A 20914-nucleotide genomic window follows, 5' to 3' on the forward strand; every position below is an offset into this window, starting at 1 on the left:
CAGATTCGCATTGTGCTAATCGTGCATGGTATGAAGCCATTGTCGTGCGTAATAAGTGTTCCGGTTTTCATTACTGTTGCATGTAGCGCCGTCGTCTTGGACAGACTGCATACGATATGCGCTGTACAAAAGAAAAAAAGAGCCAGATTATCAATTTGGTGGTCTTTTCTAAGTAGATAACGCACAGATTATTCAAATAATTCAGTGGGCATTGCATTTGTTCTACCCTTATCAACACACCTAAGAGATCGTAACATGTTTTAGTTGATAAGTAACCTGATCAGTACGCCCCCATTCATGTGCATTCTACTGAAAGTGTGGCAAATGTATTCATCTCGAAGTATGAGAAAAGAGACATTGCAGACTGTTCTAAGCGGAAGTAAATTGCAAATCTTAACGTGATCGTTCAAAACTGCAGTCAGTATGCTGAGCATGTTCGTTCGGCACGGGCATATTGTATTAACACCTGAAAAATGTGCACAGTCCAGCCGGGTATCTTTGTTTCAACAAGTATTATTATAGGAATCGTTTGAGATTCTCGCATTTCTTTTATTTTTATAAGTACACTGTGTGTCACATGAACCTGTCCTAAAACGAAACGTACCGTTGCTGGCACCGGCGACCATTACGGTTGTCTAACTGCTTATCATACTGTAGTATAACGAAACATCATAATGGTACTGATTAATATTCCCATGTAGTCTTTAGTCAGAGGTAAACAAAGTTAACTAGAGGCATAAGTGATGAGAGCAAATTATATTGAAAACTACTACTGAAGCGTAAAAATAACTAATTGTATAACTCATTGTATAGTTTTTCCTCACATTGTTGCATTTGCTTTACGTGTGTCTCTGTCTTCCGTGCTGTACTCGTGTGGCCATCAATTACGAACTTGCCGAAGCCCTTGTCAGCTTTATTAATCAAGGGATTCAAGTCAGTTGAATCTAACACTGCATGTCAAGTGACTGACGTGTTATTCGTTTTATCTAAATATTATGGGCTGGCAGTACTTGGCAAGCATTAAACCACAATATTTTTTTTATTGCACTTAAGCTGCAGGCGTCATAGATTGCCAGAAAATTTTCATGAGAACAGCCAGGGAAGGCTTGGAAAAAGATCGGGAAATTTTAAAATGGCCACATAGGTATGCTGTCTTGTTATATGTCATACAAAAATTCCAGAGAATCTCTGAGTTAAATATATTTTTAAAACGTTTCACCTGATAAAAATTGAAGGAAGTTGGTTCCATTTATTGAAAAATAAAAGAAAGTCAAGCTTACTGACAAGGCATTTCTTACTCAATATGTGTTTTTTTTTTGCGTTAACTAAACGTCCTGAACCTCGATAGCCTAGAAAAAATTTTCATCTTTCAAAGCACCTTAAATAATTTACTGTAATAGAATTCATTCGAACTATACTATCAGTTCTGTTTCCTAGGAGGTGCATATCTGTCGTGCCATGACACAAAGTGCTCGTGTGGTATTTCGGGTGCTCATGTGGTATACCTAACTTGGAAACGTGTTAGCAAGCCCAAGAGGCCTCATTACCTGTAACAAATTAAGTGACCATATCGATACAATCAGCCCATCTGCCTTCCGTTGAAGTTATGGCCAATCACCCATTCATTTAAAAGTATGAGAAAGACATTTAAATGTGCATTAAGCAAAATAAATTACAATCTTAGGCATGATACTGTGAATATTCCAGTCACGTCTTCTGAAAATATCCCTCTGCACGGGCATACTTAACTACCAGCCAAAAAACATGTACAGACAGCCCAACTGGGTAACGTTTCAGCAATGAATATAGAGACCATTTGGGATAAGTACAATAATGCATCATATATGAACGTGTCATAAAAGGGAACATACTGTTGCTGGCACGAGCAGCAGTTGTGACTGTTTAATTGTTCACCATACCATGCAATAAAACATTCTATAAAGGTGCTGATTTGTATTGACAAGCAGCCATTAGTCATAGTTAAACCGCATTAAGTATTGACTTCGATGGTTTGAGCAAATATATTAAGCTGCTTAATGAACACACAAAGAATATACACTTGTTATTTTTGCCTCATATTGCTGCATCTACTTATTTGCAGCATACACCTGCAGCACCTTTGGGACTAATGACACAAAGGTCAAGGCCAGCCTGGCGACCATGCTTGCCAAGGAGTAGTGTAAATATTTAATCTGTTTCCATAATAGCATACGACATGAATTTAAGGAATTCATCTATTATATCGAGCAATAAAAACGGTGAATGCATTGCTGGCGCATTTGTTTTATTTTTCGCACTGCATGATTCAGCACTATATAAATTCTTTCTGTTTGTGCAACATACATGAAAGTACAGCTGGTTCAGAAGCATTATTAATCTACTAACGGTAATGCATAAGTGCAGATGAAAAGGAACAGGTGCACATGCATAAATACATTCAAAACTTTTTGCTACCGCATGTAAACAAAAATGTAAACTAACTTGTAGATAGCCGCTATGGAGTTATGGCCTTATACACTCTTTGTAGACTTGTCTATAAGATGTCTGTGTATATAGAGTGCCTATAGATTAAAAAAAAAAATCATATTTGTTAACAAATGTCTGCAGAATGTCATAGAAAAAAAGTGTATCGGACTATAAAGTTCTGTTTTTGTAGACTGAAGTCTATAGAATGTCAGTAGACTATATATACATTTGTATATAGACATTCCATAGACTTCAGTCTACAAAAGTAGAACTGTATATATAGTTCTACTTTTGTAGACTGAAGTGTATAAAATGTCTACGGACAAATCTCATCTGTAGACATTCTATAGACTTCAGTCTACAAAAGTAGAACTGTAAGCCTATACACTTGTCCATAGACAGTCTATAGACAGTCTATAGACTCAGACTTCTTATAGACTAGTCTATAAAAAGTATGGCCATAAGTCTCTAGACTGTCTATAGGCAGTGTATAGACAGTCTATAGACTCAGACTTTTTATAGACTAGTCTATAAAAAGTGTATGGCCATAAGTCTATAGACCGTCTATAGACAGTCTATAGACTCAGACTTCTTATAGACTAGTCTATAAAAAGTGTATGGCCATAAGTCTATAGACAGTCTATAGACTCAGACTTCTTATAGACTAGTCTATAAAAAGTATGGCCATAAGTCTATAGACTGTCTATAGACAGTGTATAGACAGTCTATAGACTCAGACTTTTTATAGACTAGTCTATAAAAAGTGTATGGCCATAAGTCTATAGACTGTCTATAGACTAGTCTAAAGAAATGTCTATAGACAGTCTATAGACTTCATAGACAAATGTCTATAGACTGTCTATGGACTTTCTATAAAAATTTTTGTAAGGGGAGTGTGCAGTGCATTGTTGCACGTCACAACGGCAGATTCAGACCCCGCTCTCCTAGCGTAATATTGCGCAACATTCGCAATTACCACAGCACGCTGGCAAGAAATGAGCGTAGAGACAGGCGTACGAGCATAAAAGGGCGCACATGGGCAGTGTCATGTCTTGACAGAAGGCCCTTGCTTTGTTAAAGGGCTCAAGAATGCAGCTTGGCACGCGCTCGCGGATCCCGTGTTTTGTCAGTTCCTGTACACTTAAGGCGCAGTATGCGAGAGCTTTCCAGATCCGCCTCCTTCGGAAGGCGACCGCTCAGCTTGAATCGGTGCATTGAATCCGCGACCTTTTGCTCAGCAGGTTAAAGCAACAGCCGCTGAGTTGCTGTGGATGGTGTAGGGTAGGATTCACGCAAGGACAAGTGTAACTATCGAACTCTCAGAGGTCTTTGTACTGAGCTCAAGTTAGCCACACAGACTGTGGAAGTCGACAAATCCCGAGCTGCTTACAGGGGTCGTTCTTGACGGGTCCGTAGTAGCGCGGCTTGATCACCGCGTCCGAGGGCGTTATGCAGCACGAGAGGAGCGGCCCGCACGAGGAGCCCAGCGACCCGCCGGCCATCCAGCAGTGCAGGAAGAACGTGCACCGGGAGCCGCCGAAGCAGGCGTCCGAGCCGCTGCCCGTCCTTCCCGGGCGTGCGAAGGGAGGCCGCCGAAGGAACTTGGTGAGGCCGCCCGACGACGCCGCCGGCTGGTAGGCCGACGAGGAGGGCTTCGGGGCCGCCTCCGCGCCGCTCACCTCGGTCACGTCGCCGGTCTCCACCAGGGGCCTCGCGGAAGACGGCGCTGGCGCCGCGGGGGGCCTCAGCTGCGCAGCCGCTTCCAGGTGCTGAACGGGCTTCGCCACGAAGGGCGCCGTCTCGTACGGTGGCCTGCGGAAGGCGAGTCGTGAGTGCGCGCTCGCCAAACACGGCACGCAGCGCTGGACTTCGCACTCCGGCAGCCCTCAATCACGCGCGCACGGGACAGACTTCGCGGAAGTGGTGGCGCGCGGAAGCGGCCATGTGGGTTGTGCGAAGGCGCGTCGTGGGTGTTTCGCGCGTTGCCGAGGAATGCATTGCAGCCCTACTGAGTAGTCTGTAGATTCCAAACGCATTCCAAGGGAGAACCTTGATATAACGATGGAATTCCGGGACATTGGCTTACGTTTATTTGCTTATCTTCGCGTGTGTGTAACGATGCTATCGTGCTTTGGCATTTCAACCAACAGCAAAATACGAGACTTTAGGAGTTTGCGTGCTTAATCACGATCTGGTTATGGGGCACGCCGTAGCAGGGGACTCGAGGTTAACTTTCACCACCTGTGGCTCTTCAACGTGCAACGTAAATCTTAGTAAACGAGCGTTTACTGCATGTTGCCCGCTTGATAAACTCTGTCCTCTAGTGTGTTAAACGAAACTCGAAGTGGGGAGACCCGTCCCTACTGGTGTGTAATAACGAGTCGCGCCGAACGAAATGCGGCCGCTGTGTCCGAAATTGCACCACGACCTCAAGCTCTGCAGTGCAATGCCATATCTACTAAGCTGCCGCGGTGAACATTTGATGGAATAGAACCGGGTAAGTTGGGGCTAGCTGAACAGCGTAAATAATCTAAGGCCGTAAAAAGAAGTCTACGACAAAAACAAGGTGCTGTTACTTTCGTGCTCGGGACGTTGACCACCGTACCTTGGCCAACTGGCGCACGTCAGAGTACACAAGTGAGAAAAGAATAGAAAACAAACAGCGAAAAAAATCAATTGCACAGCTACAGCATGTGCAATAGTGCTATTTCACTACGAATGCTGGCTAAAGACCGGTGACTGCGTAATTTAAATGATGTCGACCATTTAATGTCTCTGTTTACGGTTTAAATGTCTCGCAATATATTCCAGGAGTATCACTACTGCAAATTACGTGCTTCTTTTAGCATAGTTTTCAGGGCCTAATCAAAGGAGATTCCGCGAATATTCCAATTTATACAACGTTAGAAAAACCTTAAATTGCAAAGCATGATAGTACTAGTACTAGTTGCTGTGTTTCATCGATCCATCTGTCATTGACGAGACATTGACAGATGAGATTGACAGTTAAGACAAACCGATAGCTAGCCTAAATCCCAACTTGTAGCATAGAAGCTTCACGAGTTGCAAAGAATCGAATTGAAGTTGTTATAAGGGGGTAGCCGTCGCTTCGACGGGTGCCGCCATGTTCGTTGACACAAAGCTTTTGGGGCACGTTTGGGGTGGCGCGCTACATCTGAGAAATAGTGCGTTCAACGCTAACCGCAAGCGCCTTACGCGCATGACGCATGCGCATTGGTGAAGACTGTATCACCATAGGGGCCCCCCCAAGACATTCGTGGCCTCTCTTCTGAATTTCTATTTTGAACTCCCAAGCTCAAGGGATCCTCTCGCTTTACGACGCCAATCTGAACAAACATGAAAGTTAAATCGATAACAAATTCGCGGTTTCGAGGCAGTACACACTATACAGGGGCTCCCTAGGCTCTTAGCACAATAAGTACGCGCACTACAGCGTAAGGTACGCGGGAAGCATCAGCCAACGGAAAAGGAGAAGTATAAGGGCTGCTTGACTGTCCTCTGGACACCGAGTGACGTCGTCCCCATTATTGACTGATGCATAGGTTTATATTGGGATGGTTGGCAACTTTCTTCATCGGCTTTTGCACATTTCATTACGTAGTGAATGCACAGACATGACAAGAGCATGCATAGGCACTATGCTGAGAACTTATCGTTGCTTAAATGCGTGCAAAAAGCAGTGCGCAAGACAATACATTTGGTGCGATGAGCGCACAACTGTTCAAGCGAAAAAAAACGATACATTGAAGAAAACAGGTAACTGCAAAATGAGAAATCAACGAAAGCTTCACGGAAAGATTAGTAGCACAAAATGGGTGAATTGCCTTCTGATTGAACATGTAGCCCGTTCTCGTAACTGATTGTCTGACACGCCTTCGCTCCGATCCAAGACAACGTAGTATATGCACATTCGGCCACAAACGTGCACGGGACACTGGTTCCACGACAAATCTGAGCTGCTTGGTTGAGGCGTGGCGCTTCTAATTTAATGGATCACTGGGTGGGTCGCAAGGAGTACTGTTGATTGAAAGTGTTCATTGGAGACCGTGTCTTGAGGCTTCCCGAAGCTACATCTTTTCGCAAATTCAGTGTCTCACGAATTTTTGTGGCCGACCGTAATCTCAGAAACGATATACTGCGAGAATACCTACACTTTGCTCATACCCGTTAGTACGTTTTCATTTTTGGATAACAAAAATGCACGAACTCCTCCTGCAGCGCGCTTAGTAACCTTACCTGTACGCTGGTGGTCCATACGGTCTCAGAGGGGGCCGAGGTATCGTCCGAAGAGGTGGCTGAGGGTAACGAGGCTTGTAGTAGTAACGAGTCTTTGGCCGAGGCCGGTACGAATTGTAATAGTAAGGGGCTCGGGGCCGATGGTACGATCGATGGTGGTAGTATGGCCGCGTTGGAGGCTTTGGCCGCCAGATGGGGTGCATGGGGCGATAGGCGAATGGCGCTGAGTAATAAGAGTTTACGTACCCTGGAAAGGGAGAGAAACAAAAACGGCGGCGTAGGACGAGCGTCAGCTTTGTGCGTCAGAAATATACGTGTGGCCCCATATAGCGAAACAGTGAACCAATCTACGGCCATAGATTTCAACCACATTTGACCTTCGTATTTTTTGGGTCAATAATGTACACTTATTAGCAAAATGAAAGCCGCACGTTCCCTTTTTAATTTCGCTTCCAAACCGCGCTGCCGATAGTAGTCATCTTGACGCAACTTGTTTCTCTATTTTAAGGTATCTAGGAGCTTTCTGCGCAGGAGAGCACGCAAATTTTTGAAGCTTGCTTTTTGTCCTCAACTGCATTGTACTCGTTCTTATTAAGATAACGTGAGAAAGAATGAGGAACCAGTGAAAAATGGACGCAGTATGAAATAAGTGAGCAGAAAGCTAATGGGACAAGCGAAGATGTATGCACTGAAAGATAAGCAGGGTAATAGTTATTTCCAAGATATAGTAAAATAAGGGATAGATTTCTATACTGACCTGTACAGTAGCCATGGCAGCCACGTTACTGCCATTCGAAGTAGTAATGTACAGGATACAGAGGCTCCTATAACTAGCGGTGACGTTAGAAGGGCCTCGCAGGACATAAACCGGGGAAAAGCGTCGAGAGCAGATTAAATAATAGTCGATTTAATAATAGATTGAGGAGATATCATGCTTAAAAAGCTTGCAGCCCTTTATACGCAATGTCTCACGACTGCAAAGGTTTCAGAGGACTAGAAGAGCGCCAGCATAGTAATCAAAAAGACGGGAGATGTTAAAGAAATGAAAAATTATAGGCTGATTAGCTTACTTTCAGTATTGTAAAAATATTAAGCAAGATAATTTCTAATATGATAAGGACAACGCTTGACTTCCGTCAACCAAAAGAATCGGCTGGCTTCAGGAAGGACACTCTACAATGTATCACATCCATGTTATCAATCAGGTAATCGAGAAATCAGCGGAGTACAATCAGCCTATCTATGTGGCTTTCATAGATTACCAAAAGCCATGTGATTCAGTATAAATACGAGCAGTCAGAGGCATTACGTAATCAAGGAGTACAGGGGGCTTACGTAAATGTCTTGGAAAATATCTGAATTCCACAGCTACCTGAATTATACAAAAGAAAAGTAGGAACATACCTATAAAGAAAGGGGTCAGACAAGGAGACAATATTTGCAATGCTATATATTGCGTACTTGGAAGTATTCCATCTATTAAGCTGGGAAGGCTTAGAAGTGAGGATCAACGGCGAATATCTCAAGAACCTTTGATTCGCAGATGACATTATCCTATTCAGCAATACTGGGGACGAGTTACAACATGATTGAGGGCCTAAATAGAGAGATTGTAAGAGTGGGGCTGAAGATTAATATGCAGAAGACAAAGATAATGATCAATAGCCGGGCAAGGGAACAAGAGTTAAGGATCGCCAGACAGCCTCTAGAGTCTGAAGGAGTACGTTTACATAGGTCAATTACTCACAGGGGACCCTGACCACGAGAAGGAAATTCACATAATAAAAATTGGTTGAAGTGCATACGGCAGACATTTTCAGATCCTAACTGGAAGCTTACAATTATCATTGAAATGAAAGGCGTAAAATCGATGCATTCTACCGGTGCTAACATATTGGGCTGAAACTTGAAGATTGGCGAGCAGCTTGAGAACAAGTTAAGGACCGCGCAAAGAACGATGGAACGAAGAATGTTAGGCGTGAAGTTGAGACGGGGAAAGAGCGGTTTGTATCAGAGAGCAAACGGGAATAGCAGATTTTCCAATTCACATCAGCAGAAAGAAATGGAGCTGGGCAGGCCATGTAAAGCGTAGGATAGATAACCGGTGGACCATTAGAGTTACAGAATGGGTACCAAGAGAAAGTAAGCGCAGTCGAGGACGGCAGAAAACTAGGTGTGCCGATAGGATTAGGAAATTCGCCGAGGCAAGTTGGAATCAGTTGGCGCAGGACGGGGGTAATTGGAGACCGCAGGGAGAAGCGTTCGTCCCGTACTGGACATGAAATAAGCTGCAGCTGATGACGACGAACTATCCGTGGGTAAGATTCGCCAAAACCAACTAAAACTGCCGCCGGAGCGCATGATACCCAACTTCAGAAAAGTGACTATCGAGGACCACTTCGGTACGATATTAAAACAGCCAACATGACCTGTGGGTATGGACTACACGGTAGAGTACTGTGATAACAGATTTATTGGGAAGCTGGCGGATTTGATCTCTGGTAGGGGGCTTGTTGATGGAGATCGAGGTGGTGTTTATGTCTAAGATTTGGTAAGGAATACCGTAGTACATAGTGGAGTGATCAGAGCATTATTGTGCACTCCCGAGCATGTCCGGCCATTGAAAGATTGCTAGATGCTAGTAGTGGAAGAGCATATTTGACAGGCAGCAGCGCTAAAAAGACTAGGACGAAGAGAATCGCGACACAGTGCTTGCCGTGTGATTCTGTTATTCGTCCTCATCTTTCAAGCCTAGCTACTTGTCAAATATTAAATGCCACGACTTCGCCCAAGTTTCCCGATTATTGCTGGCAGTGACTTTGACCCTAGTTATCAGACGAAAGCTTATGATAACGTCATTCGAAGGAAGCACAGCCCTGCGAATAGGTACAATCAAGAAAAATGAGTTGGTTACGACGGTTAGTATTAACACGACAGGGCATTGAGGAGAGCAACGTGAGTGGCTCTTGCTTTCTATAGACAATGTGGTGCCAATACTATACAAATGAGACTCTTTAGCCACTCAGCAACTTGTCAAAGCAACTTTTACTCACGTGGCGTGCTGTCAACTGCGTTGATGGTGATGTTGATGGTGTAACCCCGGGCTAGGGAGGCAGCGTGGACAATCGTGGTCAGGCATAATGCTCGGAGGTTCATCGTGCAACCAGTTGCCGGGCGACAGCAGTCCTGCGACGATCGTCATGAGGGGTGGGGACAACAGCAGCGACACGCTCGCGGCGGACACGGCGACTCCGCTGTCATCGCGTATCAATCCACACCGTCACGTGCAGCAGCGACGACACGCGACAGTACGCGCCCCCGCACGCGGACATCCATGCAACCCGCGATGCGACCACCCCACCGCCCGCGCGCTCCACCCAAGCGTGCGCTCAGCTTCCTCCCATTTCGTTTTTCATCGTTCTCGCCTCGCACGTGGCGAGGCAGGCAGCAAGCTCATGCCGCTGTCCTCCATCCCAACCACCCAGACAACCTCTAAACGCAACCAATTACTCCTATAGGAAAGGGGCAAATTTGAAAGGCAGTCGCTTTCAATAGAGACATATCCGTGGGGCTGCACGCGATCCACATAGCCGGTGAACCGTTGAACGGTTGTTTTGCGTTGCCTAAGGACGCGCCGGCAGCGGCGGGAGGGGGGTACGCTCGTTGAGGGGCGGGTGCTTCTTTGCACGCGCGTCGGACGCCGGGTCGTTGACTGTCACTTTCAGGCGGGTACGCGGAACACATACGGCAGCGCGGCGCAGCCGCTCGCAGGCAGTGCCAACGCGACGCAACCCGGTTTTGACCGAGCCGAGCGGGGACAACCGCAGCGATGTTCGCGAAACGACAGGCGGAATCGGTTCCGCACTCGCGAATCGGTCCCATCATGCGCGGTGACGCGCCTCTTCTGGCCCCGTGAGCATAGACGAAAAAAAAGTAGAAATGGAAGTTGGCAATGTCTTCCGCAGTTGTGAAAAGAGGATTTCCTATGCGTTTGACTGCGCGCGGTTAAAAAAAAACGAAAATAAAGAAAAGTGAGGAAATAAGAGGTAGTTTTTCTCTGTACAGGCGGACATGAACCCCCTCCCACCCGATCGAGGCATCGGATCGGGAACGCGGCGTCATCGGTCGGGAAAGCCTGCTTTAACTCATCGCAGAGGGCTTTCCTATCGCGCTGCCTGGAAAGAAGGTCGCGAAGGTTGCGCTCATGATGCCGTTTTTAGACAAGGTTAACTTCCGAGCCACCGGCACGTCGGTCTTCCTGAAGAGCGCGGTTGAGTCCCGAACTCGGAAGGCTCCTCCGAAACGCTGTTCTCGGACCCCGCGAGCGCTGGTGGTACTACACTTCCTTCTCCACCGCGTTCGACAGTGTTGCGTGCGTGTTCGACAGGCGTGCGCTATGCTTGGCAGGGCGCGATAAATATTTGAGCTACACCTCACCTTCTCCCTCCCTCCCTCCCATTACATCTGCGCGCGTATTTTTGTCGTAGAGATCAACGCGGACGCGGCCGCACGCGCCGCTCATGCAGATGAGGAAGTGGACGTCCTGACGCGTGCTCGGCGCCGTTCCTTTATCGAGAAAGCCGCACCGAGCGGCCCGCGATTAAAGAGACGGCGAGACAAATGAAACGGTCCCGCCGTCGGATGGGCTACGGGCGCCTCTTCCATCATGCCGGTGCAGAACAAAGGCCGGCGTGGGGACCGGGACCGGCTCATTACTTTCACCACCGTCGCAGAGTCGCTTATTAGTCTCGGCGCTGAAAAATTACAGGTGTTCCCGAAGTGCCCCCCCCCCCTAGAATTCTAATTAAGGCTGATACTGGACTCAGCCGGACGTGGTGCTAATTGCGGGTAGAATGAATAAAGAACGGATAACGCTTACAACATCGATAGAGGTAATATGTATAAGGCAGGGAAAGTGCTTAACACGGCTAGGTGATAGGCGAACCAATTTTTTTTATAGCACACAATAGAGTGGAATAATTCGCACCGCGTAGTAAATTGCCGATTCAATCCGTGCATGCAGCAGTATAATAGCTCTCCGGCAGCGCATAATTCACTTCGGGTAAAAGATGACCAACTTGCCGTGGAAAGGCGCTGTGACATGCCCTGTGGTCTGGTTAAACAATTGCAAGGGCGTACAGAAGTGCTCCGCATTCCACCCCCAACGTGACGCGGCCGCCACAGCCGGAGAGTTGGACCCGCGACTTCGTACTCTGTAGCATAACGCCACACCACCCGAGTCAACACGTGACTCCTATGACCAGGTTCCCTGAGCGCTTATTCGGGCCCGCAGAAGCACCCGCGTCCATTTCACCGAATGAATCACCGATTCGGTTCGTAATGCGACATCCAGCTTAAGTAGCTGCATGTAGCAGAACGTATGTAAATGAAAGCATGGACACCCTCGCTCCTCTTCCTTTTTTTTCCTTTCATGTGAATAAAGGTTTCGTTACGTAGCTTGCCAGATTAGCATATGCGGTCAGAAGCAAAGTTCGACTGATGTGCGGCATTCGCGCAAATATTTTAAGCGCGTCATGACTACAGGCCGCTGCTCTTATAAGTAACATGTCACACAAACTGAGTTGCCTACCAATAATTAGAAAGCAGCGTTCGAGTGCGAACCTTATAATTCAAGGTTCTACGAATACAAAAAAAAGGGGGTGGGTGGGGGGATGCAGGCGTAAGTGCCAGAATTAGAGTGAATACGGTAGTTGCGCGCTCCCTTGGAATGCTTGCGCCTCGACGCTTGGAATTCGACGTTACGAAGCGGGCTCCGTTCATATAAAAAGTTTCACAGTGCGTTCTAATACGCGGAAACGAGTGTTCCACTTATCTACATGCTGTAATGTCCACAGACGGGCGTACGTTGCAAAAAAAAAAAACGCGCAAGCCTCTCCGTGCTAGATGCGACGCTGTCCGCGTTCGAAGCACTTCACGCAAAAGTATACGAAGAATGCGCTCGGGGAAGGTACGAAACGGAAAAACACGAAGATCACGTATATGATTCTCTCCATATAGCGCCCAAACTGCTCGAGCCCGAAGCCCTTTACTCGCCTGCGCTTGACACACTTCGCTGCCGGCAATTATAAAGCAAGCACCATAACGTCTTAGCGCACTGTTGGGCTGCCCACCAAAGCATTAAATGGCCTTACCTTGAGCGCTGGTAAATGAAATCGTGCCGGGCATTCGTTCCCACGTTGCACCGCCCCCCAAAAAAGAAAGAAGCCTCGTTAGCCTCCTCACCGCACCGACATCGTTGCACCTATACAGGCTACCGCCAGTCTACTGAATGGAAGTGCGTGAATGCGTCAATTTCTCGACCAGCTCGTCCGACATCACGTGTCCAGTAATCTTGATTTTGCGCGCTTGCCTGCGCGAACTTGTAACTGCTACGACGCGCGCAGGTGTCAGTAAGCGTTTCAGAACTGCTTACTGCGCATCATAGATTTTTTTTTTTTTGATAAGGGGTTGCCCCGCTAGGCTGGTGAGTGGTCTTGTTTGTGCGTTCTGCGCATATTATATTTGTCCATATATTGCCACGCGTTGCCGTGAATAAATCAAGGGAAAGTTACTGTCGTCGTTTTGTGTTCGCTTCCCCTGTCCTAGTCTTTTTTAGCAATCAATATGATAGTAAACATGGTTAATAGGGTCGGCTGTCATTCAAGCACTCGCCGCTACTTAAAAGCGAGCAAACGTGACTTTCATGTTACGTGTGCAACACATGCCTATTGCTTATTTGTAACTCACTCGTGCACCACGAGCGTTAGCAGCAGGGACTTACCTTGATACACGAGGGCTAATACCAGTGATTTGCTACAGCCCTAGAAGTGGGGATGCAATACAAGCCACGAAAGCACGGCTGTAATGCTTGCGTCACTCAAGACTTACAGACATTCTTGGATGTTGTGTCATCTGTAATCCCTATTGATTTATTTCTTTGTGCATCCCTTTTTTTTTTTTTTTTTGCTATTCGTATTGCTTGAATAACTCCATCTGAAGTAGCAAGCCCTGCACACAGGTGGGCTGACTCCTTCGTTTTTCATTACACCATTTCTATTTTTGTCTCAGTGTCTCTATTTCTCTCGCGCTTACTCGATTGTGGTACGCGGTATAACATCTGTAATGTGCTCATGTACGAGATCAGTGTACTTTGAATGTAGGACATATTAGTGTATCGACAAAAGGGCGCCTATGTCTTTTGTAGCAGATCCTAATAAGCTGACGACAGTGCGTGGCGTGCAGGTGTAAAAACTCTACACCGTGTTTATAACGTGTGCTAGGCTGACTACTAGCACTCACTGCAATTTTGCGTGCTCACGCCATTTCCCCACCCTCTCTTTCTCTCTATCCAAGAACCTATTTCCCAGTCGTTGAGTAGCAGACCAGAGACAAGCCCGTTCGGCAGACCTATATATCCACCTTTCCTTTTCAAAAAAAAAAAAAAAATCTCTAATGCTATGAACTGCTTTAGTTTGCGGAAGGTTGGCCGCTTATGAAGGTGGGTTTATGAAGGCGTCGGTGAGTGCGAGCACAATCGATTATATATTTCTTATTTTACCTGTGATAAAGTGGAATACGTTGACCCTATAGATGATTTGCTACATTCGTATGTTTACCAAATATAGCCATGCAGAGTACGGTCGACTCCCGTTAATTCAACTTTTGCGGGAACTGAAGTTTTGGTCGAATTATCCGAAATGTCGAATTAACAAGACAGCAGCAAAAGGAACGAATTCAAGCAATCTTTTTCGTTGCTTGAAGTAGTCTGTCGTTACCAACACACTTCTTTAAAATACAGTATCAAAAGCACGTCGTCGTTCGTAACTGGCCCACGTACCTCATATGTCGTTGGCAGGGACAAAACCTTCAAAAGAGACATCGCCTAGGGCACAGCGAATGTCGTTATCTTCAGTACATGACAGGTTGCAGCCATAACTGTAGATCAAGTAAAACTGTCTGCTGAATTTCTTGATTAAGCTTTTAGTAACTACTGTGCGCATGACGGGGCGCCGGTGGGGGGGGGGGAGGCGGAAGGGGGGGAAGATCACGCAAAGCGACGCACTTTCGGAATCCAACTTAGCGAGTTTTGCCTCTATAGTAATATATGGTTTCGCCTCGGGACTTTCGAGGGCATTAGAATCAAGCGATAGGTCGAATTCACCGAAGTCCACCATTTATATACAACTACACTACCTTAGTAAACTAGAAAGAAACGCTGAGCGCGCTTGCTCGCTTTGTATGTTCAGCATCCTATGCCTCTTCAAACAATATACGTAATCTTAGAGCGAGCGCAGCCATGCCAATGCACTCAAGAGTATTCCTGTCAATAGGAGTGAAGTTTCTACTGTCTGCTAAACTTTTATAACGGATTTACTCTGAATCTTATGCAATGCTTTAAACTGCCTACGGGCATATTGAGTTGCACTTTCTTACGACTACGGCAAGAATACTTCCAGCGAAATTCAACTTGCAGGCACGTGAACCATAAAAGACCGCACTGAATAGACTTGCTCACGACTTCCATATACACACCGTCTGTATTATTTCTATAATCATAAAAACCAGTCTATGATAATTCTTGATAGTCCACTTCTGGCTTACAGATAATCCGTGTTCATTATCTGCATATCAGGCAGGCGGGATGGCTGCCAAATTAAGGTGATTTGAATACGGCCGTATGTGAACGGACGACTCTCTGTGTAACGCTGTTGGCTTGATTTGTAGAGTTTAACATTGAGGAGCGACAGAGGGTTATTGGAAGGCGCCATAGTGGAGACTTCCTTAATAATTTTGACTGCATAACTCCTTTAAGTGCACGCCCAAAACCTGGCACACTAAAGTTTTTTTTTTTGCATCCCGATTAATTGTAATACGGCTGCCTCGACCAGGTATCGATCCTGCGACCTCGCGTTTTGCAGCAGCAAGCCAAAACTACCGAATCACAGTAGAATATTTTTACGACTGGCAACAATGACAAGGGAAATTTTCCTTCTCTCTGAAGTTGCATGCAATTGAGAAATGGCTGAACGGGGTTACGGTATACTACGGGCACAATCAGAAATTTCGGTGAGTTTCTATATTGGAGCAAGAGAGAAAGGTAGAAGAAAGGTGGAGGGCAAGGAGGTTAACCAGAAGTGAAGATCCGGTTTTCTACCCGACGCTGGGTAACAAGTGAGGGCGAGGTAGAGAGACAAGAAAGGATATATATATATATATATATATATATATATATATATATATATATATATATATATATATATATATATATATATATATTTACACACAGGGAGGTACAGACGCACAACCACAGCCGGTCACTGTCACCGCTGACTATCAAAGCACGTGATCATTTGTGGCACAACGAACACCACTTGCAAGTTTCTGGCTCCGCTAACGGTGCACGCTGCGTAGTATTATCCCTTCGAAGCTCCCTCTGTCCGGCACACGCGCCTGCGCCAGGCCTTCTTCCAAGCGGAACGAACGACTCTCCTTCACTTCGCACCTTGTGTTTGAACAAAGTTACACTTTTTTTTTGTCCTTTGCGTTTTTGTCGCCTGTTTCGACGCCTGACTACAGACGAGAGGAACTCGTTAGACACCATTTCTCGACTTTATTTGCGAGAACTTTGCGATCGTTTCTTTTCGCTCTGGCCATCCAAAAAAAAAAGAAAGAAAAAAAAAACACATTTCACTCCCATCTGTACCCTGCGTTTCACTCTGCATCTTTGTTGCACTGAGAATTCTGTATTCGTTTCTGTATATTTATTCTACGCGCAGCTTCGAAAAGCGCTCTTTTACGGTCTACTGGTCAGATAGAGACTTCGCGAGCTCACGGTCGGGCTTCCGTTTTCATGCTTGCCACAAAGTTTTAGATTTGTTGCACTCTGTGCTTCGTGAGCTTTTCATTGTCTCATTTTCACGATACAGTAATTTGGAATTTAACTGCAGGAAACTAATGGGCCTTTGCATGATAAGCTGCTCTGTTTTGTTTCAGTTTACAATGGACGGTCAAAACGTTGCTGACAGCCTAAAGGAAATGGAACGCGACCGGCCCGATACAAATGAAGTCTTCATACAGCTAGGGCACGATTCTTATTGCTTAGCGTGTAGCCAGTAGCTTGTTGGTGGGTTTGTTTAGTTATAAATTATGGTGAATGCTCAACAGTGCAAACAGACTAAATACAGGACTGGAGTGCAAGCACAACATCACTCGCGCGTGCAGTTTTGCTCGTATTGTCATTCGTCAGTCCACGCCGTTCAATGTGTGCCCGTCGTCATGATCCTCATCATCAGCAAAATCATAAGTAGCAGCAGCTGCTGCAGCCTATTTTTATTTCTGCTGCAGGACGAAGGCCTCTCTCTCTCTCCGATCACCAATTAGCTCTGTATTGCGCTAGCTTATTGTTGCGCCTGCAAATGTCCTAAGTTCTTCAGGAAGGGATATTCAGGCTTAAGGAAGGAATACTCTGTATGCGATGGATCCCAGCCATGTAATCAATCAGAAAATTGAGAAATCTGCGGAGTACACACCTCTCTATATGGCTTTCATAAATTGTGAAGAGGTCATTCAGTAGAGATACCAGCAGTCATAGAGACTTTGAGTAATGAAGAACAGGAGGAATACATGCATATCTTGGGAAATATCTATAAATTCTACATCAACTTTGGTTCTCCACAAGAAAAGCATAAAGTTAATTCTCAAGAAAGTGATCAGGAAAGGAGTCACGATCTGTCTCCAATGCTATTCACTGCATGCTTAGAAGAAATATTCAAACTATGAGACTGGGAAGGTTAAGGAGTGAGGATAAACTGCGAATCTCTCAGCAACTTTCGGTTAGCAGATGACATTGCCCTGTTCAGCGACACTGGGAATGAATTGCTCAAAATGATGAATGACATTAATCGAGAAAGTGTAAAAGTGGGGTTGAAGATTATATGCGGAAGACAAAGACAATTTTCTATCGCCTGGCAAGAGAAGAAGAAATCAGGTTCGCCAGCGAGCCTCTACAATTTGTAGAGGAATCCATTTATCTAGGTCAATTACTCACAAGGGACCCCGATCATGTGAACGAAATTTACTAAAGAACAAAAATGCGTTGGAGTGCATACGGCAGGCATTACAAAAATCTGACTGGGAGTTTACCACTGTCGTTGAAAAGAAGAATGTATCATCATTACATCCTACCGGTGCTAACATATAAGGCAGAAACTTGGAGGTTAAGAAAAAAGCTCGAGAATAATTTATGGGTGACGAAAAGAGCGATGGAACGAAAAATGTTAGGCGTAACGTTAAGAGACCGGAAGAGAGCGGTGTGGATCGGAGGGCAAATGGGGATAGCCGATATTCTAGTTGACATTAGGAGAAAGAAATGGACCTGGTCAGGCCATGTAATGCGTAGGGCAGATAACCGGTGGGCCAGTAGAGTTACAGAAAGGTTGCCAAGGGATGGAAGTGCACTCAAAGATGGCAGAAGATTAGGTGGGGGGATGAAATAAGGAAATGTGTGGCCGTAGTTCTTTCTAGTTAAAGATTCACTTGACCCCCAGGTTCAGGTTTGAAGGGAGGGGGGCATGAAAGGTGGTGCTGAAGCAACCGTCTGGTAAATTAGAGGTGGTTAGCAGCGATTCGTATCCGCCGTGGTTGCGCAGTGGCTATGGTGTTGGGCTGCTGAGCACAAGGTCGCGGGATGGAATCCCGGCCACGGCGGCCGCATTTCGATGGGGGCGAAATGCGAAAATACCCCTGTACTTAGATTTGGGTGCACGTTAAAGAACCCCAGGTGGCCGAAATTTTCGGAGCCCTCCACTACGGCGTGCCTCATCATGAGAAAGTGGTTTTGGCACGTAAAACTCCATAATTTTTTTCTTAGCAGCGACTCGTTATAAATCCGGCGCTGAGTAAAACGAGCGCTGTTCGTTTATCGGTGGTATGTAGGTTGACAAAAGCTCTAATAAAGCTGTCTGTGCCAATGAATGCAATGCGTTTAGTTGAGCCACTTAGGTTTTTAACAGTTGTGGGGTTAATATACGTCGATTGACTACGGTGTAGCTAGTGCAGCTTTGAGAGTGTCCGTTGATTAATAAAATGAGCCTACAATTCCCGAGCACCCTGTCCCGTTTTTCACTCTTACAGCGACACACAGTGTGCGACACTTCATTATATGATCCAGCATGACCGAATACACATATGAGCAAGTAGAAGCAATTTTAGCAGGTTAATTATCCTGCAAGTCGGTTGATGGAAACTTCGGTTAAGCAGTGGTTACGCGGCTATCTTCGCGTCAGAAAGCAAAGGGAACAGGACTGGGGAAATTTTTAGAATTGATGAAAGAAAACTGGATTCGGGGTATTGTCTGACTGTAGCTACAGATTCGTGAATGATATGATTGTCTTAAAGCGATAAGATCTCGGCTTGTTGGTAACTCATCTCCTACGAAGAGCACATGCTCGTACGATCCAGTCCGGGCTATATGCGATACCCGCCTTTGTTCTTTTTCTCGAACTGATCTGATCACCCGAGTAACCAGAGCAGATACGCACAAGTCATTTCGGGCCTCGCACCGATCAGATCAAGGCCACTGCTGCTCCTGTTTATGGCGCATATCGCCAATCTAAACCGCTGCGAAAAAATTAGAGCCTCGCGCAAACCACCAACCGCAATGTGTACGCTTCGTAACCACAGATGGTTCCTTCGTATGCCCGTGCGCGCTGCGCGTGCGCAGCGTTAGGAGAGCTTGTAAAGGACGTTCTGTAAAGGAGCGCTCCCGAAAACTTGGCTCTCGTTTTGCTATTCTTGCGTTCTGGTGCGCACGCGACGTTAAGCAAGCCATTGTGGTCTGTGATGCAGAAAGACGGAAACGTGCATCTGCGAGCACGGGAAGGGAAGGGAGGGGGGAGGGGGCGTGCTCCTTCTGTCGCCGAAACAAGGTCGTTCATCTCAAGCGTGACACCGCCCCCCTTCTTCTGGTGGCTGAACATGCATCCGAAACGTCGGCTCTTCTTTGGCCCCCGAACTACACGCGCGCGCGCTCGCACGTGGGCGGGCGGTCGGAACGAGAAGACATGCTTCATAACAGCGCGTAACATTCGCTCTGTTTTCTCCGGCCCGACCGACCGGCTGGCCGGCGCGGGACCTCGGAAAAGCACGGCACCGGCACACGTTGGCTTTCCTTTCCCGGCTCTTCGCCGCTTAAGCGCGCGCATTGTTACCTCATGGCGATTTGTTCTTGCCATTTGCCTACTGTGGCTTCGCGTGGCTTCTATTTCGGTGATCGCGTGAGCTAACCGCATGCTGCCGCGTAGAAATGCCTGGAAGGGGCGCCTTCGAGACGCTGCGTTCGCTGCTCTAGATCCGTGCGTTACGCGCTTCATAGTTTTCTCTTTTTTTTTTTCTGGAACATATCTCGTTTTTATGTGGTGAAGAAAGCAGTGGCTCTTTAGGTTGACCAGTACACGAGCTAACAAAGTCGCCCTGGTTCAGTGAGGGAAAGGGATATTCAGTCATGACGCCAGTGAAAATTTTGCCTGAATACAGTAGGTGATTACACGGCAAGAAACAGCAAGAAAGGCAGAAAGTACCGTCTCGCGAAAGGGACTCGACCGCTACATATTTTCTTTTCCTTTCTTTGACTAGCTTAAATGGAGTGGCTCGTAGGAGAGGAGTTTCTGCAGCGCAATACTCAATACGGCGCTGGTAAATGAAACAACGCCTTGGTCTCTACGCTTTCCGCAAATGAGATGGTAAGGTATACTCACGACATTTGCGACGTCTATCCATACCTGGCCACTTCTGTCATCCTCTCATAGCACTGAAAAAAAAGCAACAAGAAGAAAAATTGTAATTGCTTGTTTCAGTCAGATCAGGCACATTTTGACCACAGTCACTAAGTCGACTCGTCAGCCACTACCGACAACTTGCCTACAGTTATGTCTTTGGAGAACAATAACGTGTAGTAAGTATACACAAATAAGTTTCCTTTATTATTAGGAGAGAAGAGCTCCTCGTCACTAGATGATCCGTACTTTTCTTACAAAGTACATCATTTAATAAGTGTATGACTTAATCAGAGAATCACGATTAAGAGAAGAATAAGGTACACAATGAGCTTATCATTTATGGGCTTGTTTAAAGACACAGGAGAGAGAAAGTGAGATATGATTTAATGTGTGCTGGAGACCATTGCCTGGACATA

The 20914-nt window shown here is 46.1% G+C and overlaps 1 protein-coding gene across 2 annotated transcripts in view; it reads right to left on the reverse strand.

Moving 5' to 3' along the window:
- LOC142583238 (tryptase-like) overlaps positions 1-20531 on the reverse strand; it is a 52956-nt gene extending 32425 nt beyond the window's left edge. The window contains exons 1-4 of one of the 2 annotated variants that reach the window (XM_075693627.1): positions 20478-20531; positions 9777-9909; positions 6724-6970; positions 3857-4278 (exon numbers count right to left, since the gene is read on the reverse strand). In XM_075693627.1, coding sequence (XP_075549742.1) covers positions 3857-4278; positions 6724-6970; positions 9777-9879 — 772 coding nt within the window. In that variant the 5' untranslated portion in view covers positions 9880-9909; positions 20478-20531. Of the gene's footprint in view, positions 1-3856; positions 4279-6723; positions 6971-9776; positions 9910-12875; positions 13074-20477 lie in introns of those variants that run through there. The other variant, XM_075693626.1, reaches the window with a different exon arrangement.
- Between the last annotated feature and the right edge of the window lie 383 nt (positions 20532-20914).

Source organism: Dermacentor variabilis, chromosome 5 (assembly GCF_050947875.1).
Source record: "Dermacentor variabilis isolate Ectoservices chromosome 5, ASM5094787v1, whole genome shotgun sequence".
NCBI classification, from domain to species: Eukaryota; Metazoa; Arthropoda; class Arachnida; order Ixodida; family Ixodidae; genus Dermacentor; species Dermacentor variabilis.